This window comes from Microcaecilia unicolor, chromosome 9 (assembly GCF_901765095.1).
Source record: "Microcaecilia unicolor chromosome 9, aMicUni1.1, whole genome shotgun sequence".
Classification (NCBI taxonomy): domain Eukaryota; kingdom Metazoa; phylum Chordata; class Amphibia; order Gymnophiona; family Siphonopidae; genus Microcaecilia; species Microcaecilia unicolor.
Genome location: NC_044039.1, coordinates 12,651,884 through 12,678,200, shown reverse-complemented (window position 1 = coordinate 12,678,200; position 26,317 = coordinate 12,651,884). Strand labels below are relative to the sequence as shown.

The 26,317-nt window shown below is 41.6% G+C and overlaps 1 protein-coding gene across 6 annotated transcripts in view; it reads right to left on the bottom strand.

Annotated features, from left to right (window-relative positions):
* Nucleotides 1-26,317, bottom strand: part of NAV3 (neuron navigator 3) — a 454,524-nt gene that overhangs the window by 29,436 nt on the left and 398,771 nt on the right. For 3 of the 6 annotated variants that reach the window (XM_030214022.1, XM_030214018.1, XM_030214019.1), the window contains exons 24-27: nt 26,077-26,188; nt 17,819-17,940; nt 11,625-11,776; nt 4,261-4,414 (exon numbers count right to left, since the gene is read on the bottom strand). In XM_030214022.1, the coding sequence (XP_030069882.1) occupies nt 4,261-4,414; nt 11,625-11,776; nt 17,819-17,940; nt 26,077-26,188 (540 nt within the window). Of the gene's footprint in view, nt 1-4,260; nt 4,415-11,338; nt 11,405-11,624; nt 11,777-15,412; nt 15,434-17,818; nt 17,941-26,076; nt 26,189-26,317 lie in introns of all 6 variants that reach the window. The other 3 variants (XM_030214020.1, XM_030214017.1, XM_030214023.1) reach the window with 2 other exon arrangements.

Sequence of the window (26,317 nt, the reverse complement as noted above, 5' to 3'; positions counted from 1 at the left end):
ATGCCTCTGAAAAGTACTTGTGACTCTGCAGCATACATGGGAAACATTTGCAAGTTGTTTCTATCCGAATTGTTGCTTCCTAGTCATAAAGTGGAAGACTAGCCTAATGGTTAGAAAAGGAAAGAGAGAGTACAAATCCCACATCTCTCACTTTGTGACCTTGGGTGAATCATTTAACACTCTATGGTCTCAGGTACAAGCTTAGATTGCATGCCCCATTTGGGCAAGAAAACACCTACTGTACTTGAACGCAACTCCCCTTCAGCTTGGGTTTGGCAAAGTGAGTAATTAATCCAAGAAATCCAAATGAAGAGAAAGGACCTTATGAACATCAATCCATCCCATACCTTTCTCATGAACCATGAGGTTAAACAGGGGATTCCATGGCTTCTTGTTCATATATATAAGTGAATGTATATATATATATATATATATAGGTCACCCCATAACTTTCTAAGTTGGCAGGTCTCCTAAGACTGGTTGCAATAATATTTAAGGAGCATTTTTTTAAAATGGCGACTAGGTAGGGAAGGCCACATGGGTCGTATGTTGCATTTACATTTCCTGGACTCGAGCAGAAGCTGGGCCCAGGAAGCAGGGTGCTGTCTGCAGAAAAGCCAGGAATGTTGGGCAGAACATGTTCAAGCACACCTAATTTTGATGTTCCTCCGGGGTCTTCCTCCAGGGGCAGTGACGTGCAGGGGAGAGGAGGAGCGGCTGCAGAGACGACAGCCAATGCCAGATGGCTGTCTACGGAGGCGCGTTTAAGGTTTAAAATATTTTTTTTGCTTTTTTCTTTTTGCACCAGCCGCTGCTGCTCAACAGGAGAAGCAGCAGCAGCCGGACAGCGTTAGTATTGGCGGCTGCGGGTGGCGAGGGGGTTGATGTGCCCGGGGGGGGGAGGGGGGTAGGGGCTTGGGTGATGCGCCAGGGCGGAGGGGCTTGGGTGATCCAATTCGGTGAGTGTCAGTGCTCCGCCCTCGAAGTCATCACGTTGTGATGCGAGGGCGGGGCAGACATTCATGGGGAAAAAGCGATCTACACAACTACATCTTCCGGTTTCAGGCTGCCTTCTGGCTTCATTAGAACGTTGGAGGTGCGTTTTATATAGAGAGATCTGCCTAAATAATGTGTTTCCAGAACACATCTAAGTATTTGGTTGCATCTGCAAGTGAGGATGGCGATTCTATAAACTGAAGACGTATATGAGTGCATATAGTGCTACTTATACATGACAGATGGATCTGATAGTCAGAGAGAAGAGCTAATGTTTATGTTAATTTTGTACTTGATATACAGTAATACCTCGGTTTTCGTTGATTTTTTGGATTTCGTCGGCATGCCCACATGACCTCGCTGCTAATTTTGCGAAAACAAAGGGCGACCACGCGTTCTCCTGCTCATTGATTCATATGGAAATAACTGCCTCGGTTTTCATCAGTTTCAGATTTCGCCGATTGTTTTCGGACTGATTATCGACGAAAACCGAGGTATCACTGTACCACCTTTCCATAGATGAGGTCAAAGCGGTTTACAATAATAAAATCGAACAAACAATCGAAGTAAGAAAAGAACTCCACTAAAATACAGGAAACAACAATTGCAACCAAAGATTAAGCTAAACTAAAAAAAATCAAAACACGTAACATAACCTCTTCACATAGCAATCGATGGGCAAGCTAGTCAAAGGAGGTGCCAAATGCCAATCTGAAAAATGTGCCTTCAGGGATTATTTAGAATTGGAAAAGGAAAGTTCAGATTGTAGCGATGGAGGAAGACCATTCCAAAGCTTAGAGACCAAACAAAATAAAGCAGAAGTGCGGGTAGTTTCATAGTGTGCAAACAAGGTCAAGGGGAAAACTAACTGGTGTCCATCAAGAGACTGCAAAGCACAGGTACGAGTACAGGGAATGATAACAGGTAAATGGGGGAGGGTGCCAGAATGAAGAACTTTATGAGTTAAGGTGTTGAACCAGGACCTATATGGGAAAGGAAGCCAATGTAATTGAAGGAACAGAGGAGTAACATGGTCAGATTGTTCAGCGTGTAAAAGCAACCAAGCAGCAGAATTTTGGAGGGTCTGAAGGTGTCGTTGAGTCACTGTGATTCCAGCATAAACTGAATTACAGTAGTCCAAGCGAGACATAATGAAAGCATAAACCAAAGTGTGCGTAGCAGGAAAGTCTACAAGTTAATGAATGGAATAGAGATGGCTCAACCAGAAAAAGCCAAGCTTAACAGTGAGACGAGAATCCAGAATAACACCTAAATAACAAAAAGAGGAAAAGAAGGGTTATAGAGTGATTTAAAAAAAGAGAGATTGAGGGGGTAGGGTGAGAACCTGTGATCCAACAAGCGGTCATCTTAGAGATGAGAAAAAAGCCAAGTAGACAGCATGCGAAGGCCAGCCGTTAGAGAAGTTAGGTCGAGGGTCAAACAAGAAGTTGGATAAATAATTAAAATATTGTCAGTGTAGAAAAAGAAATGAAGGTTAAGATCCTATAATAGAGTGGCCTAATGGGGCTAGAAAAATGTTGAACAAGGGGAGGGGGGGGGAAGACCAGAACCCTGAGGAACCCTGCATTTGAGAGCAAAGTCAGTGGGAATAGAGTTTTGAGCAAAAACTGAAATCTCCATCATAGCCCTTGCCAAGACCCAGTTAATTGGGGGGGCTACACTTGCTTTTCAGCAGCTGTAAATTTCAGCAGGAAAAAGTGCCCACGTATACATGTGTTGCTGTTATCAAATACACAAAAGGGGGGAAATTCTATAAACGGTGCTCAGAAATGGGCGCTGGAAAAAAATCGGTGTTAAGTGCGATTCTATAAAGGATGCACACGTCCTTTATAGAATAGAACATAGCACCAATTCTCGTGCCTAGCTTTAGGCCTGCTGAAACCTGGCGCCCAAGTTAGGTGCACTGAGGCAGTATTCTCTAAATATGCACAGAAGTTTCTGGAATGCCCCTGACCATGAGAAACACTCTAGTAGAGTTAGGCACCGTGCCTTATAGAATATAAGTGGAGTGGAGGGTCTGAAGGAGTGGAGGAGTAGCCTAGTGGTTAGTGCAGTGGACTTTGATCCTGGGGAACTGAGTTGGATTCCCACTGCAGCTCCTTGTGACTCTGGGCAAGTCACTTAACCCTCCATTGTCCCTGGTACAAAATAAGTTCCTGAATATATGTAAACCGCCTTGAATGTAGTTGCAAAAACCTCAGCAAGGCGGTATATCAAGTCCTATTTCCCATATGTGTGTGCAAATTTTAACGAGTGCCAATTAACATCAGTAATTTGTTGTTAGCAACCAATTATTGATAGTTAAGGGCTCATTACACAATTAATTTGCGCACGCATGTTGGACGCACAAATTTAGGCACCATATATACAATCCGTGGGCATATATATATATATACTTGGAAGGACCACTCCAAACACTCTTCCTTTCCACAAGCGTAAAAACGTGCGTCTTGCAGAGTGCACTTATTAAGTTATGATCTTTACAGAACTGCCGGTCATAATTTGTATGTGTATCCAATACCTAAGTTGTATAAAAATGACCTCCCATATCTACAAATGTGTAGATATACTGTATAAACCTGGAATAACAATGGAAACCCACCTTCGTGCCACTCAACAACAAAAATAATGCGGGTTTGTAAAGACATTTAGCAGGGTAAAAGAAGATTACCCACCATATACATAAGGTGTGTCGCTTCTCAGGAAGAAAGGAAGAGTCCGCAACAGGGGCGTACTCAGATACCCAATTTTGGGCAAGCCTGAGCACAAAGTGGGTGGGTACAAGAAACCTGCCCCCCGCCTGGCATCTCTCCCTCATATCCGCCCCAAGGTGAATAGGGGTCTCTTAACTCCTGCAATTGACAAGGTGTAAGAGGGCATGTCTGAACACAGGTGCCAAGATGCCATTTTAGAACTGGTGCTAAGCTCACGGCATTGGATCGCCTAAACTGAGGCATTAATTTAAGGAACTGTCCTGGTAGACATCTATATGTCTTCATAAAATAGCATCTAAGTAGATGCCTACTTGACCTCTTCATCTAGGCACCCTTTTATAAAATTATCTTCTATATAGAGCAGCCTAAACAGTTGAGATGCCACCTGGAGTCTTGGCATGGTCAATGCACTTCTTACCATCCAGAATTTGCTAGACCCAGAGATAATTCTGAAGGATAACATATAAAGATGTTTAAGGAAATAAGCTGGGTTGTTCTGTATGGGGTTTTTTAATAGCTATTGTCTGACCTGCATGCGGTTCATGGCTTCTCTGATCTGGTCCAGATGATGGGCTGAGCTCAGGGCTTCTAGACGAATGTCTGTCAGCTTTAGTTCCTTCTCCCGTAGCTCACCTTTCAGTTGAAGGATCACCTCAGCCTCGGCTTCTGTGCACTCACAGATCCTAAGGTACAGAGGGATAGAAAACAGGACTATTTACTTTACAGAACCTAAGCCGAGAGGGATTCCCACTGCCAGCAACACACTACAAATTAGAAAGCAACACTTTTCAATCCGGCGAGGGGAAAGGATTGGAAAAGAAAAGAAATTCAGATAGAAAAGTCAAACACAGTAAATAACCAGTTAATGACGCGTACAATCCAAACTCATTTCTATTTAACTTCTAAAAGCAATATATTTACAAGAGCTGGGCTTTATCGCTTTCTCTCTTTCATTTCAGTGGCTCCCTTGCAGTGGTATAGAAGGCAACACTGACATCAATCATGGTGGTCAAAACTGATATGGCCTTAACACTGTCCAAATACAGATACATCTTAATAGTTCTTCCTAATGCTAACATACAGGCACATCCCATCTCCATTCCGTACTCACAGGCATCTCCTTGAGTAACTCTAAGTTTTCCTAATATACATGACCAAAAATAAGATTCCCATACGATGCACACAGGCTGTCAAGTTTTTATGCAGTATTTCATGAATCTGTGCAAATGTTTCAGTTGATATCACCAAGGCTGAACAAGGCTGAAACAACTCACAAAACAGAAAAGCTTTATTTCAGCAGGGAAAGCAGTGATAGCCCATCCCAAAATTGACATCAACACCAATATACTCCGGCTTACCCAAACACAGTCTGCTAGGCCATAGGAGACAACTTTTCAAAATGATTGGGGGGGGGGGGGGTGGAAAACCCAACAGAAACTACACCTCCCTGAACACACTCATAGAGTTTGCTCAATACTGGGGGTGCTCAAACACCCTCAACAACCACAGCGATCACTCCTATGCGCTGTGCCAATATTAGCTTCAAGAGAATCCCTTGGAGTTACCAGTGGGACACACTGTCTTTGTTGAAAAGTCATTGCACTGGGATTTCTACTGCTGAAATAATGAGTTTCCGTTGTATGTGTTGGCAGTAATCTCACACACACTTTTAAACGCTTTTTAAGTAGGAAATCCCAGGGGAAGAACTAGGTGAAGTTTCGGATTTCTATGTTCTCTTTGCAAAATATGTGTGTAAATCTCGGCAGAGACACGAATAGGAATGGAGGTGTGGTAGACCCTGAATGATTGTCAGAGGACTGTGTTCGTGAGCAGCTGGCTAAACCAAAGGCTGACAAAGCGATGGTTTGAGGGTATTGAAAGAACTTAGGGTAGTTCTGGCAGCTCTGATGGCTGACCTTTTAAATGCTTTAGAGTGGTCCCAGAGGACTGGAGAAGGGTGGATGTGGTCTCTCTCTTCACAAAAGCAGAAGGAAGAGGTTGGGAACTATAGGCTAGAAATTCTGACTTCTGTGGAAAGTAAATTAATGAAAATGCTTTTAAAACACAGAATAGTGAATTTCCTGGAATAGAACCTGAAGAAACATGGTTTTACTAGAGGCAGGTCTTATCAGAAAAATCTGGCTAATTTCTTTGACTGAGTGCCCAGAAAGTTGGATCATGGGAGAGTACTTGATGTGGTGTATTTAGATTTTAGCAAAGCCTTTGACATGGTTCCGCATAGACTAATAAATAAACTGAACGCCCTAGTATGGGCCCTCAAGTGACTGACCGGGTTAGGAACTGGTTGAATGGAAGGTGACAGAGGCTAGCGATAAATGGAGCTCACTTTGAGGAAAAGGAGTGCTACCAGTGGTGTGCTGCAAGGTTCGGTTCTTAGGCCAGTTCTTTTAAAAGGTTTTGTAAGCGATATTGCTGAAGGGCTGTCTGGTAAGGCTTGCCTCTTTGCGGATGATAAAAAAGAAATCTTCAATAGGGTATACACCCTTGATGGTGTGGATAACATGAGGAAGGACCTAGTGAAGCTTGAAGAATGGTCTGGAATTTGGCAGCCAAGATTTAATGCTAAAAAAAATGCATGGGTCATGCATTTGAGCTGCAAAAACACGAAGGAATGGTACAGTTTAGGAGTGAAGACATTTTGTGTACTAAAACGGAGCTGGACTTAGGTGTGATTACATATGATGATCTTAACGTGGCCAAACAGGTTGAAAAGTCCATAGTTGCCGCGCAACTTAAAAATGACCTACGAACTAACGAACTTCCGCAAACTACTGAAGACCCATCTCTTCAGCCAGGCTTACCACAAAGATCAACCAATGTGAATATACATAACTCTTCCACACGTAGTTAGAAATGTCTTATAACATCTGCTTGTCATACTACTATCGTGTCTTATCGTTATCATGTTACCAAAAATTTTCTGTAACACTAAATGCCTATTTTTCTATTATATTTCCACTATCCATGATGTGCCTGCAAAGAGGTGGGAAAATGTGGGATACAAATGCAATAAATAGCAAAAGCTAGAAGAACGCTTGAGTGCATAGGGAGAGGAATGACCAGTAGGAAAAAAGGAGGCGATGATGCCCCTCTATAAGACTCTGGTGAAATCTACAGTTACAGTAAGTTCACTTATAGCCCGCTAATACCATTCATATAGTTCATAATGGATTACAACAAGATTCTAGAACGCAATACGTCTAGGATGTAACAACTTAAATCAAAAAAACGCCAGCAACCGTAAATAGAATCTAAATATCATGATATTGCAGATAGTTATTTATTTATTTTTTTGTTACATTTGTACCCCGCGCTTTCCCACTCATGGCATGCTCAATGCGGTGGGCAATGGAGGGTTAAGTGACTTGCCCAGAGTCACAAGGAGCTGCCTGTGCCGGGAATCAAACTCAGTTCCTCAGTTCCCCAGGACCAAAGTCCACCACCCTAACCACTAGGCCACTCCTCCACTCCACATTATCAAAAAGTAATGTCTTTAACCCTTCTTAAACATATCATAACTAAAATAGAGATCTTAAATGCAGTGATAAAAACTTCCAAAACTTGGCGGCCCCAAATTCAAATAGACCTCATTTAGAATATCCTGTACAGTTCTGGAGACCACGCCTTCAAAAGGAGATATAAACAGGATGGAGTCAAGTCCAGAAGATGGCCACTAAAATGGTCAGTGGTCTTCGACATAAAGCGTATGAGGACAGACAAAGAACTCAAAATGTATACTTTGGAACAAAGGCAGGAGAGGGGAGATATGATAGAGACATTTAAATACCTATGTGGCATAAATGCACAGGAGATGAGTCTCTTTCAACTGAAAGGAAGCTCTGGAAGGAGGGGGCATAGGATGAAGGTGAAAGGGGATAGACTCAGAAGTAACCTGAGGAAATACTTCTTCACGGAAATGGTGGTGAATTCATGGAACGGCCTCCTGGTAGAAGTGGTGAAGACAAAAGAAGTTATCTGAATTCAAGAGAGCTTGAGACAAGTACATAGGATCTCTTTATAAGGCGGCTGAGAGGTGATATGATAGAGGTCTACAAAATAATGAGTGGGTTAGAGCGGACTGATGTGAAGCGTTTGTTTACAGTTTCTAACAATAACAGAACCAGGGGACACAAGATGAAATTAGAATGTGGTAGGTTTAAAACAAATCGGAGAAAGGTTTTCTTTACCCAGCGCGTGGTTAGACTCTGGAACTCATTGCCGGAGAAGGTAGTGGCGGCAGCTGGCCTTGCTGAGTTTAAAGGGGGTCCGGATAGATTCCTGAAGGAAAAGTCCATTGATCGTTATTAAATTTTGGGTTTTTTGCCAGGTTCTTGGGGCCTGGATTGGCCGCTGTCGGAGACAGAGTGCTGGGCTTGATGGACTTTTGGTCTTTTCCCAGTGTGGCGGTGCTTATGTGCTAAGGGAGTGATAGGGAGAGTAGATGGCACAGATGGGCAGACTGGATAAGCCATACGGTTTTTATCTGCCTTCTTCATTTAGATAGATACATTTATTTAGTTATTTATGCCTGCCTGCTCCGGAGTAGGCGTAAATATACAGGTGTGTCTCTGCCACCACTGTATTCATGTTAAACAGCATGTTTAAAAAAAAGTGGGCAGCTTCACTTTGAAAAACTGCTGCCATGTATATTGTATAACGGCCGCATCCGCTTAAGAAGATGACTCCAACTACCCTCAAAACGTTTGCATAGCCTCAAGAGGAAAGGCTAAAGCGGCTAGGGCTCTTCAGCTTGGAGAAAAGGCGGCTGAGGGGAGATATGATAGAGGTCTATAAAATAATGAGTGGAGTTGAACGGGTAGATGTGAAGCGTCTGTTTACGCTTTCCAAAAATACTAGGACTAGGGGGCATGCGATGAAGCTACAATGTAGTAAATTTTAAACGAATCGGAGAAAATGTTTCTTCACTCAACGTGTAATTAAACTCTGGAACTTGTTGCCAGAGAATGTGGTAAAGGCGGTTAGCTTAGCAGAGTTTAAAAAAGGTTTGGATGACTTCCTAAAGGAAAAGTCCATAGACCGTTATTAAACGGACTTGGGGAAAATCCACCATTTTTCCGGAATAAGCAGTATAAAATGTTTTGTACTTTTTGGGATCTTGCCGGGTACTTGTGACCTGGATTGGCCACTGTTGGAAACAGGATGCTGGGCTCGATGGACCTTTGGTCTTCCCCAGTATGGCAATACTTATGTACTTATGATGAGTTATTTTACATTATATATTTTTAATGTTTAGTATTTTGACTCATAGTTATTTCATTGCTTGTTACATTGGTTTTAATTTGCTATTTCCTTCTGTTCTGTTTATCTATTTTGTATTTACTGATGGCTGAATTCCTCGGAGAGTTATAAATCGAGATAATAGAAAGAATAATGATGAACTGGAAGAAAACAGCTGGGGTTTTTGGAAGCCTCGCGTATGGCTATTTTTGCTTCCTGCTGCACAGTGTAACGACCCTTTTCCTTGTGCATTTTCTGTCTTAAGGATCCTTTTATTAAGCTGCGGTAAGCAGAAATGAATGCTTACTGCAGGCTAAAATGCACTAGCACGGGGTGTACTCAAGTGTCCCACAGCTGTTTTGGCATAGGTGTAATCTGCTCTAATCAGTCAGCACAGCTAAAAGTGACCTTAGCGTATAGGAAAGAACTGCGATGGGGGTAGTGCGGGCCACTTTTTAACACTGCTTAGTAAAAGGGTCCCATAGCTGTCCTTTAGGAGTCATAAAAAAAAGACACAAAGCCCACATAATCAATGAATTCAGAGGTCCTTTTACTAAGGTGCATCGAAAAATAGCCTGCGCGTAATTAAACTCTGGAATTCGTTGCCAGAGAACGTGGTGAAGGCGGTTAGCTTGGCAGAGTTTTAAAAGGGGTTGGACGGTTTCCTAAGGGACACGTCCATAAACCACTACTAAATGGACTTGGGAAAAATCCACAATTCCAGGAATAACATGTATAGAATGTTTGTACGTTTGGGAAGCTTTGCCAGGTGCCCTTGGCCTGGATTGGCCGCTGTCGTGGACAGGATGCCGGGCTCGATGGACCCTTGGTCTTTTCCCAGTTTGGCATTACTTATGTACTTATGTCCTCTACTTGGCTCACTTTTATTACATAGAGCAGTGATTTAACCTATTGTGATGTCATAGTGGCTCATTCCACCAATAAGAGCCAACCTCATTAGTGATGTCACAATGGCTTGATTGTATAGAATGTTTGTACGTTTGGGAAGCTTGCCAGGTGCCCTTGGCCTGGATTGGCCGCTGTCGTGGACAGGATGCTGGGCTCGATGGACCCTTGGTCTTTTCCCAGTGTGGCATTACTTATGTACTTGTATGTTGTAGGCACATGTACTGGATACGCGAAGATTCATTTTTCAGCGCGCCTTGCAAAAAAGGCCTTTTTGAGGGGACGAAAATGGACATATGGCAAACAAAAAATTGGTGCGCGTCCATTTTGGGCCTGAGACCTTACTGCCACCCACTGGCTTAGCGGTAAGGTCTCACGTGTTAACCGAGAGGTAGTCATCAGCGCTTGTACACTGCCGATCACTGCCCGGTTAGCGCCACGCGATAGAAAATAAAAAATATTTTCTGATGCGTGTATCGGATGTGTGTAAAAAAAATGGAATTACCGCCAAAGGCACACGGTAGCAGGCCGGTATTTCCAAATTGACGCGCGTTGGACGTGCATAGGCGTCTACGTGCTTAAGTAAAAGGGCCCCTCAGTTTCTCAGTATATGTGTTTCTGTTTTTTTCTACTGAACTCTTACTGGAAGATGGTCCCATAAACCACACACAGAGCAATGCTGAATACATTCCAAAAATGCACAGATTCTGCTTTTCCATCTAGTTAAATTAACTTTTCCTTGTTTATTTTATTTTTAATACTATAATGCATGCATTGTTTTGCCTATATTACATTTCACTGTAATTTTCTTTCATTTCTTCTGCAACAAGATTCTTTTTTTTTTTTTTTAATCAAACCCCAAATTATAAAGGGCACAGCAAAGATTTTCAGATGTCTGTGAACCGGTTCCCAGTCAAACACTCAGCTACGGTAATTACATGCATCACAAAGAAAAAGGGGAAAAACCACACACTTCCACAAAATAGCAAAAGCAACCAAATTCCAGGAGCGGAGGGAACGAAGCGTCAAGATGATCCAATGTGTTGAAAACCAGTTCTTTTATTGAGCGCTCAAGTGGGAAAAGAACGCTGCTGCATTCGCCCAACTTTTGGCGAAACGAGTTTTGTAGCATAGACTTTGCATTTCTTTCTGAGCTCCGTGCGTACACCACAGTTCAAGCGCCGTCATTGCAGAGAACTATCACAATCAATATCAACACATATAGATTGTAAGCTCTTTAAGCAGGGACTGTCTTTTTTGTGTATGGTGTGCAGCGCTGCGTATGCCTGATGAGGGCCGTTTAGCCGAAACACGGTCCGTGTTGAGTGTGTCTGGCACTTGAGCGATCAGTGAAGGAAATGATTTTCACCATGTCGGATCGTCTTGACGCTTCATCCCTTCCACTCCTGGAATCTGATTACATGCATCACACCACGTTTTACCGAGATCTATGTTTGTAGGTCACGTGGCCATTTTGCCGTTTCTTTGGTGCCCATATTAGAGATGACCTGCATTCACACATATTAGACAGACAGATGGAATTGGAGGAAAGCAAACAGAATCATGGCTTAGAACAGAAGGAATTTAGCCAGAAAAAAGAACAATGTTGCACAAATCAACAAAACTCAAGACATGTTAACCATCTAGGGAAAAAAAAAAAAACCATGAAAAGCAAAACCTGAGACTGGATACTTGGCATTATTACATGGGCATGCGAGACCAACTTACGCAGATGCAGAGTGTGATGGCTTCATCAACCCTGGCACCGATTCACCTGAGCTGTGGGGCAGTTTGGGTGACGCCGGCAGAGATAAGTCTGTGATTTCTTCCGACTTGGAGTTCTTCTTCTTGCCAAAAGCCTGTTTGAATGAGCTTCTGAGCTGAAACAAAAGGAGTGACTTGGTATAACCCTTGCTCGTTTGAGCATTTCTCTTGTCAAAAGGGGTTAGTGTGCAGGTTTTTCTATCCTAGCTACAATCTCAGGCCAGCTTGCAGAAGCAGAATATCACATTTAAGACCCTTTAAACAAATGATACTGCGCTTTTCACTGTTGAAATTTTAGGCCAGCCGAGGACAAACATTTAATACCAGGGGACACGGCAAGGTCAGCGTTACAGATACAGAAGTGCTCAATTAAAACCAATGCCTTGTTCGAAGCTCTACAGCTCTGGTATCACTCTAGACAACTGATTTTCTATCACCAACTGCACCAATACCTGCCAAATACTAACTAGCAAAAAAAATCTAATTTCTGTGATTTAGACACGGCTTTTCCCAGTTCTAATTTCAGTGCTCGAATGCACTGCATAATTTACAGCCACATCCAGTTCGCCAGAAACAACCTACCGGTGCATTGCAATTTACCTTAGTGATACTGTCAAAAATGACCATTAGATACCGTAACCAATATGTGTGATATTGATTTTACAAGCAGCAAATCAGGAAAACAAAACCCCAAGGAACTGTCATTTTCTTTTATAGGTACTTAAAAAAAGATCAGAATAGCCAAAGCATATTTATTTCAGATGCTACACTGATAAGATAACCCACTTCTGATTCGCTCATTTAACACAAATAAGGGAAAGGGGATGGGGATTTGATATACCGCCCTTTTTGTGGTCACAATCAAAGTGGTTTACAGCTGTAAATAAAGACAATTTATTTTCCTAGAAAAGTGAACAATGGAGGAAGAACTGTTTAATGGACAAAATTACCTTTATAAAATCAAGAGCCAGATGAAACGTCAAGTTCCACAATGACTGTGCAAACAGTATAAACAATCTAAATCTCTAACTAATTTTGTTTTTAAATGAGCACTCTTTTTCTTTTCAGTATACAATTTTATATTAGACTATCAACAATGTACTATACAAAACAAACACAGCAAAGGTGACAATGTAGAGAGAGCTAGACGACGTTCTAAGAATTTAATACTTCTTCAAATACATCAAAGACTCAACACGAGTCATGTTTCGGCCTATTCGGCCTGCCTCAGGAGTCTTACGCAGCTTGAAAACAAATAGCAGCCAAATACGGACAAACGGTCGCTCAAAAATGCGAACGTCACCTTCGCTGTGTTTGTTGCGTCTTTGGGGTTGCGAGGGTTCCTGTTCTTCTGTGTGTTTGATGGCTTGCAATGCGTTATACACATGATCAAGGGGGTCCTGAATTTTTGGTGGTGTTGCAAAAACTGATATCTCAGATAATCATCAGCTGTAGGAAAGCAAGAACAAAATGGGAGATCCAGTTGGGAATGCAGAATTATAGAAGATGGATTAGACTGGTCTAGTAGACGCTACCAGCTGTCTTATTCTCTGTTTCTATGTCAATGAATGCATAGATTTATCAATAAGACAAAGGGCTGGGCAACGAACCATAACACAGGAAAAGTCAACTGTTTAAGTAAACATTTTTGGCACGCAATTTCCTAAGATGAAAAGTAAACAAAAAAGAGCAGACTTTGTTAGTGGCATGGTGAAAAGAAAAAAACACACAACAGATGAAAGAATAGCAGCTAAGCCATTGCAATGCATTCAGCAGAGGAGGTATCTTGATTGGCTAATTTGTAAATTTAAAGGCAGAGAGTTATCATTTATTTTTAAATTAAGAAAATACAGTCTGACGATAATATAGCCAAAGACTTCCATACATGAGGCTTTTCATATTATAAGCGTCTTCTAAACTGAGTGGGGTACAAACTGTTGACAAGAACATTTTATATTATAATTTGGAGGAAAAGAAGGCACATGGCTGGCTGTAGTTTTATGGAATTATATTTATCTAAAACACCATCAACCATTCAACCCTTCTTCCCTGTTCCCAACCAAAAGAGAACTGAAAATTCCTTATAATGAATTCAGTTTATTGACGTAATGTCAGATTGAAGGGTGTGGTCAACTGTTTAAGTAATGCTATTACCAGCCCATAAGTTATCATTTATTTTTAAATTAAGAAAATACAGTCTGACGATAATATAGCCAAAGACTTCCATACATGAGGCTTTTCATATTATAAGCGTCTTCTAAACTGAGTGGGGTACAAACTGTTGACAAGAACATTTTATATTATAATTTGGAGGAAAAGAAGGCACATGGCTGGCTGTAGTTTTATGGAATTATATTTATCTAAAACACCATCAACCATTCAACCCTTCTTCCCTGTTCCCAACCAAAAGAGAACTGAAAATTCCTTATAATGAATTCAGTTTATTGACGTAATGTCAGTTTGAAGGGTGTGGTCAACTGTTTAAGTAATGCTATTACCAGCCCATAAGTTATCATTTATTTTTAAATTAAGAAAATACAGTCTGACGATAATATAGCCAAAGACTTCCATACATGAGGCTTTTCATATTATAAGCGTCTTCTAAACTGAGTGGGGTACAAACTGTTGACAAGAACATTTTATATTATAATTTGGAGGAAAAGAAGGCACATGGCTGGCTGTAGTTTTATGGAATTATATCTATCTAAAACACCATCAACCATTCAACCCTTCTTCCCTGTTCCCAACCAAAAGAGAACTGAAAATTCCTTATAATGAATTCAGTTTATTGACGTAATGTCAGATTGAAGGGTGTGGTCAACTGTTTAAGTAATGCTATTACCAGCCCATAAGTTATCATTTATTTTTAAATTAAGAAAATACAGTCTGACGATAATATAGCCAAAGACTTCCATACATGAGGCTTTTCATATTATAAGCGTCTTCTAAACTGAGTGGGGTACAAACTGTTGACAAGAACATTTTATATTATAATTTGGAGGAAAAGAAGGCACATGGCTGGCTGTAGTTTTATGGAATTATATCTATCTAAAACACCATCAACCATTCAACCCTTCTTCCCTGTTCCCAACCAAAAGAGAACTGAAAATTCCTTATAATGAATTCAGTTTATTGACGTAATGTCAGATTGAAGGGTGTGGTCAACTGTTTAAGTAATGCTATTACCAGCCCATAAGTTATCATTTATTTTTAAATTAAGAAAATACAGTCTGACGATAATATAGCCAAAGACTTCCATACATGAGGCTTTTCATATTATAAGCGTCTTCTAAACTGAGTGGGGTACAAACTGTTGACAAGAACATTTTATATTATAATTTGGAGGAAAAGAAGGCACATGGCTGGCTGTAGTTTTATGGAATTATATCTATCTAAAACACCATCAACCATTCAACCCTTCTTCCCTGTTCCCAACCAAAAGAGAACTGAAAATTCCTTATAATGAATTCAGTTTATTGACGTAATGTCAGTTTGAAGGGTGTGGTCAACTGTTTAAGTAATGCTATTACCAGCCCATGATTTCTGACTTTCAGAAAAAAAATGGATTTTGGCTACGTTACCCCCTTTATACTTTAGAGGTTGAAATAAACAGAAACAAGCTGAAAGGACAGACAATATCATTTGCTTTAGGAAAAGCTACAAGTGCCTACTGCCAATATGAACAGCGATCATGCCAGGATAGCTTCTTTGAAATGTAGATACATGCCAGATTAGTCACGGTTTATATTCACCTCACTTCCTCTAGCGTTCACCTTGCAGAAACATGAAAGAGTGTGCAATTACAAATCAGAGGAATGAATGCTGATTGGAATGTACAAAAAAAACACTATTAAACCTAGGGATGGGCATTGATTTGCAACGAAATGGGAAAAATCAACAGCAAATCCCATGTCTTTGCATGTCACTATCAAATGAAAAACACAAAAATTAGGGGGTCCTTTTTACTAAGGTTCACTGATAGATTAGCAGGCGCTAATTGATAAGATGCCCATAGAAAATATACCCTCAGATTCTATATAGCGCGCCTAGAAATCTGCGCCGAAATCCAAGTGGATTCTATAACAATGCATGCAACTTAAAAAGCTTAACAAGCTAATGAGCGCTGATAACAGAACTTAACATAGTAACGTAGTAGATGACGACAGATAAAGACTTGTAAGTTCATCCAGGATCAAGTATTTTATATCACATTCATTGTTGGTTTAATCAAGCACTGATAATGAGTGTGACAGACTGTGACCGTTGGGCAGACTGGATGGATGGTCGTCATTTACTATGTTACTACGAATAAAACAAACATTCCCAGAAACAACATGAAACATTTCTGGAAGCCCATTCCCTATTTAGACCTGCATAAGCTTTCTCTGTGTTTCTTGAATTCTGAATGGAGTCATTCTTATATGCTTCATTGGCTCATAGGTTCTGTTTTGATCCTACAGTTGTAAGTGACCAGACAGTTCCATGTCATCTGGGACAGGTTAAGCTAGTCTTGCTTTTATTCCTCGAATCCATTTGTGCATTGGCAGAACATGCTGATCTGCTAGAAACTGAAATTCATAGGTACAATGGGGAAAAACCAGGGCTGGCTCAGCCCATCATTTATGACATGGAGCTGTTGACCTGTCTTACACACTATCCTGCTTATAATCGAATGAGAAAAACGCCCAAGTTCCGACCTAAATCGAATAAAGCGGTATAATCGAAAGCCGATTTTTGGACGTTTTCAACTACAATCCGTCGCGGATGCGGACAAAGTTGATGGGGGCATGTCAGAGGTGTGGCGAAGGCGGAACTGGGGCGTGGTTATCTGCCGAACAGAGATGGGCGCATTTCACCGATAATGGGAAAAAAGTATGCGTTTTTAGCTAGAATTTAGGACACTTTTCCTGGACCCTGTTTTTTCACGAATAAGGCCCCAAAAAGTGCCCTAAATGACCAGATGACCATCGGAGGGAATCGGGGATGACCTCCCCTGACTCCCCCAGTGGTCACTAACCCCCTCCCACCACAAAAAATGAAGTTTCTCAACTTTTTATTTTCACCCTCAAATGTCATACCCAGCTCCCTGACAGCAGTATGCAGGTCACTGGAGGAGTTGTTAGGGGGTGCAGTGGACTTCAGGCAGGTGGACCCAGGCCCATCCCCCCTACCTGTTACAATTGTGCTGCTTAATGCTTATTAGTCGTCCAACCCCCCCAAACCCACTGTACCCACATGTAGGTGCCCCCCTTCACCCCTTAGGGCTATAGTAATGGTGTAGACCTGTGGGCAGTGGGGTTTGAGGGGGATTTGGGGGGCTCAACACACAAGGGAAGGGTGCTATGCACCTGGGAGCTCTTTTACCTTTTTGTTTGGTTTTGTAAAAGTGCCCCCTAGGGTGCCCGGTTGATGTCCTGGCATGTGAGGGGGACCAGTGCACTACGAATCCTGGCCCCTCCCACGAACAAATGCCTTGGATTTATTCGTTTTTGAGCTGGGCGCTTTCATTTTCCATTATCGCTGAAAAACAAAAACGCCCAGCTCACACATTGTTGAATAAAACATGGGCGTCTATTTTTTCCCAAAATACGGTTCGGTCCGCCCCTTCACGGACCCGTTCTTGGAGATAAACGCCCATGGAGATAGGCGTTTTCGTTCAATTATGCCCCTCTATGTCTACTGTTATAAGGGCTGGTTCTGCTGCTGAATAACAATTATGACCAATCCCATTCCCATTGTTTTTTAAATAAATAAGATACCTCGGACACAACATACCAATGATTTGGGTTTTTTTGTCTACATCGAAGGTTCCCAAACTTGTCTTTAGGGACCCTCAGCCAGTTGGGTTTTCAGGATTTCCACAATGAATGTACATGAAGTAAATTTCAATGTGATCGAGGCAATGATCAATCTCATGTGTATTCATTGACGATACACTGAAAATGCAACTGGCTGGAAGTTCCTCAGGACAGGTCCTTGGAAACCACTAGTGTGGATAAATTCTCCAATAATATTCTTGTGATATCGGTCTCTGAATATACTCTACAAACATTCAGGTGATGATTGGGTGGAAATCATTCACCCTTCTGAAAAGACAGTTGAGATAAATGTCTTAACACACCATCAATGACTGGTAGACGAAGCCTCGGAAAACTTACCCAGTTTTTCTTTTTCTTTTTCTTAGAGTCAGCATCATTGATGCTGCCAACGCTCGAGTGGCTTGTAGCACTGTTGATGCTGGAAACACTCTCCGAGGAATGCTGTCTTCTTATGCGCAATTCTAAATAAAAGAGAATTAGTGCAATGACTGCCCACACAGCTACCATCTTGCTATTGGGATGAGTAGAAGTAGCCTTGGTAAGGAGGGAATTCTCTTCTCATCCTGAACTTCGAAACCTGAATGGCTAACAAACAAAAATTCCAAGTGTACAAATATGATTCTATTTTAACTGATCATTTTAGAGATTATGGGGCTCATTAATTAACACCAAACATGATAGTGAGGCAAATACAAGGAGGATATTCAAGTTCCTTTATTTTAACTACACATCTAAGACCCGACATAGCCATGTTTCTGCATATGTGCCTGCCTTAGGGGTCATCAAACAAGTAGATGTATGTTGTAATACGTCACTGGGTTTTCGGTACCGCTCACAGCAGAGCAGCAGTGACTAGCTTACACATAGGTACTGCGATTGACAGCACAGGACCAGTCTCTGTTTTAATATCACCTGTATTTTCAACAACATACATCTATAGGTTTGCTAACTCCTAAGGCAGGCACATATCAATGGCGTAGCCACAGGTGGGCCTGGGCCCACCCACTTAGGGTTCAGGCCCACCCAACAGTAGCACATGTTTAGTGGTAGCTGATAGAGATCCCAAGCTCTGCAAGCTGAAGACCACCCCCTGATGGTAACAAAAACGCTACTCTCCAAAATACCGGCATCTGCGCATGCTCAGTTTTCAGCGCATGCCTGCTGCAGACTACCAAGGTGGAGAGAAGCATTTTCCCCACCAGCTGAGATATTTTTTGGTGTGGGGAGAACATTTGGTGCCCACCCACTTCTTGCCTAGGCCCACCCAAAATCTGCTGTCTGGCTACGCCCTTGGCACATATGCCGAAACACGGCCACGTCGGGTCTCAGATGTGTAGTTACGATAAAGGTCCTTGAACTTGTCTTTCTTGAATTTGTCTCACTATTTTGGTCGGTGTCTACACGTTCATGAGGGTTTCGATTCTCTCCTGCTCTTTTGTTTCTCTCTGCTCATTAATTAACAGCATGAGCTACAGCTTTGGTCACACATTATTTACTGCAGGGCCCACTGAATAAAATGGGGTCTGATAAGGTCCGACTAAATAACGTTAAGTTTTAGTGTGATCTTATTTTGTCTTGTCATTGATTTTGTGTGTGTTCTAATTTGTCCACTGCCTAGAATTGTCAAATAGCGCGGTTGATATTTTAAATTAATAAATTACACACAATAATGGGATTAGCGCATTACTGACAGTAAATGACCCCCCTATGTTGTTCCCCATCTTTAACATCTGGACCAGGTTAAAAACGTTTAAAAATAAGGGGAGAGGAGAAAAGTGGGAACTGAGACTACGGGTTCCAGAGACTGGAGTGCACAATGTCTTGAAATAGAACAAGGTTATTGCAAGACATTGTGTGCTCCAGTCTCTGGTCTCAGTTCTCACTTTTCTCCTCTCCTGGAGCTCCTCCTTGAGATCACTTGAGTTCTCCACACACGTGGATTCTCTGGACTTTTCTTCCCAAAAAATAAGGGGCGTGTTTGTAGAATCTGGGCTTCACGTGCGTTAACGTGGGATTTTACTGCATGCTAAGCCCAGATTAAATGCAGCACTTTTGAGGGGGTTGTAAAAGATATTTTATCACAGACAGAACAAAAAGGGAGTTGGAGCATAGCACAATAAACCAGTAGGTATAAAAGCACAAAAGACCTTCAAGAATAGGTTAGTGTTGAGATGTAGCTTTATTTCGGCAACCCGCCTGTGTCAGAGGTCTTGATGGTAATAAATATAAAATAATGAGTGGAGTGGAACATGTGGATGTGAAGCGTCTGTTCACGCTTTCCAAATATACTAGGACTAGGGGGCATGTGATGAAACTACAGTGTAGTAAATTTAAAACAAATCGGATAAAATATTTCTTCACCCAATGCGTAATTAAACTCTGGAATTCGTTGCCGGAGAACGTGGTGAAGCTGGTTAGCTTGGCAGAGTTTAAAAAAAGGTTAGACGGTTTCCTAAAGGATAAGTCCATAAACCACTACTAAATGGACTTGGGAAAAATCCACAATTCCGGGAATAACATGTATAGAATGTTTGTACGTATGGGAAGCTTGCCAGGTGCCCTTGGCCTGGATTGGCCGCTGTCGTGGACAGGATGCTGTGCTCGATGGACCCTTGGTCTTTGCCCAGTGTGGCATTACTTATGTACTAAAGTGTCATCAACCAACAGGGGTCAGTGCTATTCCCCCAATTATATCCCCCCCCCACCCTCCCAATCAAGCCCCTCTGACCATATCACTCCACCCTCTCAATGAAGCCCCACTTCCGAAACGGTCCCCTATCATATTAATGAGTCTACTAGCCCTGTACCTGGTGGTCCAGTGGTCTTTGGGCAGGAGCAATCTCCAGTTGCTCCTGATATGCTGGTACCATCTCCAAAATGGTAACCTAAATTACCTCTTCTTGGTATCAACAAAATTCATTGACCCTTTTATCTTGTATTATCTTATTATCTTTGCTGTTTTATATGACACATATCTGATTACTATCTTACTATTACATTGCTTAATTGTACTTTTTTGAACTGTAGCCTACCTACAGTTATGTGTAAGCCACATTGAGGCTACAACTAGTGGGAAAATGTGGGGTATAAATGTGTTAAATAAATAAAATAATCTCGTGCTACTACTGCTAAGGGTTATGTTTCTGAAAAGTGGGTAACAGAATGAAGTTGGGAGTCGGGACAGCCTTTTTTCTGTCTTAATTTTATCTGGGCACTTACCCAGTTAACAGCTTGAATATCTCCACTAACCAGGTACTCCTGACTCTGCCCAAGCTCCACCCCAGACCAGCCTGGCACTACTTGGAATCCTGTTCAGAAGGAATGGATCCTCAGGAGCTTAGCCGAGATTGGGTGGCAGAGCCGGTGGTGGGAGGCAGGGCTGGTGGTTGGGAGGCGGGGATAGTGCTGGGCAGACTTATACGGTCTGTGCCAGAGCCGGTGGTGGGAGGCGGGACTGGTGGTTGGGAGGTGGGGATAGTGCTGAGCAGACTTATACGGTCTGTGCCAGAGCCGGTGGTGGGAGGCGGGACTGGTGGTTGGGAGGCGGGGATAGTGCTGGGCAGACTTATACGGTCTGTGCCCTGAAGAGGACAGGTAGAAATCAAGGTAGGGTATACACAAAAAGTAGCACATATGAGTTTATCTTGTTGGGCAGACTGGATGGGTGGACCATGCAGGTCTTTTTCTACCGTCATCTACTATGTTACTTGAATAGCGCCAAGGCAGTCTGAACGGATATCCAGATAGTCCTGCTGAAAATCCGAATATGGACCCAGCAAAGCAAAACTCATTCGGGCAAGAGTCCTTCGTACCTAGATGAGTCATGCTGAATATCGACCTCTCTGTTTAGATTCCGTTGCTGTCTGCAATTTGCCCATTGTACAATTTAAACTCTTTTGATAGTTGATGTGTACACAGGTGGCAGAAAAATAAAAGCAATAAAAAAAAGATTTAAAGTGCATTTAAAAAAAAAAAAAAAAAAAAAGACAGCAGGGGAAAATGAGAAGTGTCGTTAGGGATACTTTATCAACAAGAATTCAGGAGGTAACCATGAATGCTTCCTTCACTTTGAATGAGGGCAGGGAGAGCAGGCAGTAAGATACTGCGATGTATTAACTTAAACCCTTTCCTTGTCCTCAGTTTCTGAAAGATAAGCTACATGTATCTGCTTTTCATTCAAGAACTAAGACACAATGTATCTTTTAATTCTGAAACCCCAGAGGCTGCCATGCATGCCTAGGTACTAATCCTTTCTGAGCTCTTAAGACGCTTAGAAATAACAATGCTTAATTGTTGTACGCTGATCGCTTCACTTTTTGAAACTTTTCCTCCTGAATCACCTGATCTCCTTCCCTCAGATATATTCTTTGCTCCTTGGTATATAGGTTCCCTATTCCTGGGGCCACCCACCCGTTTTCCCAATATTCACAAATCATGTATTTACAAATAAAGCTCAGAAAGGAGTGGAGGAGTGGCCTAGTGGTTAAGATGGTGGACTTTGGTCCTGAGGAACTGAGTTCGATTCCCGGCACAGGCAGCTCCTTGTGACTCTGGGCAAGTCACTTAACCCTCCATTGCCCCATGTAAGCCGCATTGAGCCTGCCATGAGTGGGAAAGCGCAGGGTACAAATGTAACAAAAATAAAATAGATACTATTGGAGATTCTACATGGAATGTTGCTACTATTGGAGATTCTACATGGAATGTTGCTATTCCACTAGCAACATTCCATGTAGAAGGCTGCGCAGGCTTCTGTTTCTGTGAGTCTGACGTCCTGCACATACGTGCAGGACGTCAGACTCACAGAAGCAGAAGCCTGCGCGGCCACATTGGTGACCTGCAAGGGCCGACTTCTACATGGAATGTTGCTAGTGGAATAGCAACATTCCATGTAGAATCTCAAATAGTAGCAACAGTGGAGGAGTGGCCTAGTGGTTAGGGTGGTGGACTTTGGTCCTGAGGAACTGAGTTCAATTCCCACTTCAGGCACAGGCAGCTCTCCTTGTGACTCTGGGCAAGTCACTTAACCCTCCATTGCCCCATGTAAGCCGCATTGAGCCTGCCATGAGTGGGAAAGAGCGGGGTACAAATGTAACAAAAAAAAAAAAAAAAAAACATATTGAAAAGTTTTGTATAGCAACAGAGAGAAGACTGCTCGAACGTTCCCCTACAGACCGTCTCTTTCTCAGAGGTTTTTTGGACATTTGGGCTTCTGTACCAGCGATTGTCTTCAAAGCTAAACTGGTATACACAAAAAGTAGCACATATGAGTTATCTTGTTGGGCAGACTGGATGGGTGGACCATGCAGGTCTTTTTCTGCCGTCATCTACTACATCCTCCGAGGTTTATTTTCATGCTGACACGATACCTCAGTCTACAAAGAATGGAGATCTGGCCACTAGCAAAAGCCCTTGCAGCTCAAATTCAGCCTGTAATATTCTTATACATTTGATATTGAGGAAGTGAGGCCAGTACAAGAGGTGAACTTCCTCCTTCTCCCCCCCCCCCCTCCCCTTTCAGATCTCTGAAGATGTGACTTACCTCTCTGCTTTTCACTTAGGCTCCCCTAATCAATAAAGATAGATTAGATTCCTAATATCCACTCCTTGGCCGGCTGAGGTGGGAATATTGCACAGGTAGTGACATTGTGGTCATTGCTTGGCTGATAAATCACTTTTGCTGAGCTGGAGCTGTTAAGGGGGAATGTCCTTGAGACAGCCCAGGTTTGGGCAAAACATGCATGTCGGACAGTTGTACCCCTGGGTCCGATAAAAACAAGTTTAAAAAAGTTAAGTTTAAATATTATTTCAAGTATAAGAGGAGGCTATACATAAGGAACCTATGAAGATGTTGATATTGTATATATCGCTGAAGATTGAAATTGTTAGCGATTAGCATCACTGAGGTTCTTGGGGAAATTTGCATGACTTGTTTTAAGAATATAAAGTCTTAAGGAATTTTTGATCTGATGTGAAAGAAGTTTAACCTAGTGCTGATTGAATTTGGACTGGACAATAAAAATTTGCTGATTTTACCGCATTGCTTAAAGGTAACATCTGATGGCGGGACTCAGGGTCTGGTGATTACAGCGTTCCGGAAGGTGCTCCAATCAATCTATGCATCCCAGCCCAGGGCCACCAAATGCAGTGACCAGTCTAAGGGGAAGGAGGGCATATAATAAGGTGGGGAAAAAAAGTTCCCAGGCAGTTTGACTGAAGTTCATGGTGCTGGAAATACAAAGGTATTCCCCGACGAACCACTAAAATGAAATAAACATTCTTATGCATATTTTTTTTTTACCTTTAAGGGTTTACACTTTTAAGCTTAATGTGCAAAATAATGAGGGGAGGGAATCATGAGGTGGGCATGTGCCAACACATGGAGGGGGGGGCAGAGGAGGGAAGCGTAACTGGTCGGGGGTACTTGCTGTCCAGGGGAAGGACCATCGGGGATGAGCTGGTGAGCTGGGGTTTGATTTTTGTTTTTGGAGAAGGTGCCTGTCTCACCTCATGAAAGCGAATAGAATGTTGGGTGTTATTAGGAAGGGTATGGAGTCCAGGTGTGCGGATGTTATAATGCCGTTGTATCGCTCCATGGTGCGACCGCACCTGGAGTATTGTGTTCAGTACTGGTCTCCGTATCTCAAAAAAGATATAGTAGAATTGGAAAAGGTACAGCGAAGGGCGACGAAAATGATAGTGGGGATGGGACGACTTTCCTATGAAGAGAGGCTGAGAAGGCTAGGGCTTTTCAGCTTGGAGAAGAGACGGCTGAGGGGAGATATGATAGAAGTGTATAAAATAATGAGTGGAATGGATCGGGTGGATGTGAAGCGACTGTTCACGCTATCCAAAAATACTAGGACTAGAGGGCATGAGTTGAAGCTACAGTGTGGTAAATTTAAAACGAATCGGAGAAAATTTTTCTTCACCCAACGTGTAATTAGACTCTGGAATTCGTTGCCGGAGAACGTGGTACGGGCGGTTAGCTTGACGGAGTTTAAAAAGGGGTTAGATAGATTCCTAAAGGACAAGTCCATAGACCGCTATTAAATGGACTTGGAAAAATTCCGCATTTTTAGGTATAACTTGTCTGGAATGTTTTTACGTTTGGGGAGCGTGCCAGGTGCCCTTGACCTGGATTGGCCACTGTCGGTGACAGGATGCTGGGCTAGATGGACCTTTGGTCTTTCCCAGTATGGCACTACTTATGTACTTATGTACTTATGAACCTGAGCTAGAAATTTCTGATCCTTTTGGGTAAGAGCTTGCCCTGAGGTATCATGGAAATCCAAAGGCTCCCCAAATCACGAAAAGTGGCAAAGCAGACATTGTATTGTAATTTACATACACACACCTTTTCACATTTAGCTCATAGAATAGTGTTTGCACCACTATTCAATTATATTCATTCAGTATTCGATTTTATATTACATCCTTTCGGATGCATTATCTTTAGGTTTTATTTATGGCACATTTATTCTACTATTTCAAATAAAACTATTCTAAATGTTACACCTAATATCATTTATTTTGTACTATATTCTTAAATATATCTTTTGGTATCTCACAAATTTTGTCTTTTATGTTCACTTTTATCATCATATGTATAGATTCAAGAGAGTTTCGCTACACCATATTTTCACTGTGCACGTTCCTAAACACACTATTCCAGGTATTTGATAATAATTTTAATACATTCTCATCGTATAAGTTATGTACAACTTTCACTTTGTATGGCTATGTTGTCATATCGATAAGGTAATCAGCAATATAGGCAAATAAGCTCAAAAAATATATATAATGACATGTTATAATTCTTTTAATTCATTTATCATTTTATAATTCATTCTTATGGTTCACATTCAGCCATATGTCCTTTTTACAAATGCAATACGTCCAATGTTTCTCCAGTCGTATATATATATATATATATATATATATATATATATATATATATATATATATATATATATATATATATATCATATACAATTTTAAATCTTTTGTCTTCATTTGTATACACACACAATGGTTATTGCCCTTTAATACATATTGACGCATTGTACATTCCACGTGTTTTAATATCCTACATTTGTTAATATGTTAATATATATATTATATATGTTTCAACTAACAATTGTTAAATATACTTGTAATAACTTTTTAATTATTAATTTTTAATACTCTAGTCAAGTCTTCAGATCATTGTGTTTACATATATGTTTCTATCACAAGGCTATGTTCATTCATCATGCATTATCTTTGTCATCGTCTTCAGGTGCCATTTTATTCCACTTTTAGTGTGATTTTATGTATCACTACATTTTCGATTTCTTAGTTGTTATCATTTTCCAATTTCAATGTTATGTTTCACTCTTTTATCTTCATTTGTTTTATTTTAGATTGCTAAAGACCCCTGAGGCAGGCCTTTGGGCCGAAACACGGCCGTGTCGGGTCATTTTTTATGAGAATCTTGTCAATTTTTATGCGAACAAACATATTTTTGGTATCCTCATTCATTCTCCTCACTTTTTTTCCAGATATCAAAGCAGACATTTCTTCAGACTGTATCACATGAGCCCCCATAAGCATACCTTTGTGAGAATGACTAGCTCCATTCAGGGCACCCTGTATGGCAGCCTGAGCAGCGGAATTCTGTGCTTTCAACATTTCAATGGTCTCCCTTAGTTCTGTCAGCTCCGATTCCTGGATGAATAAGCACAAAGAGGTCCTAAATATTTTAATCGCTAAAAGCTCTTGCCTTAAAATGTATATGTCGTGTATTCCGAAAAGAGAAACTGAAACCAACAGCCTAAAAATAGGACCTAAATTGGG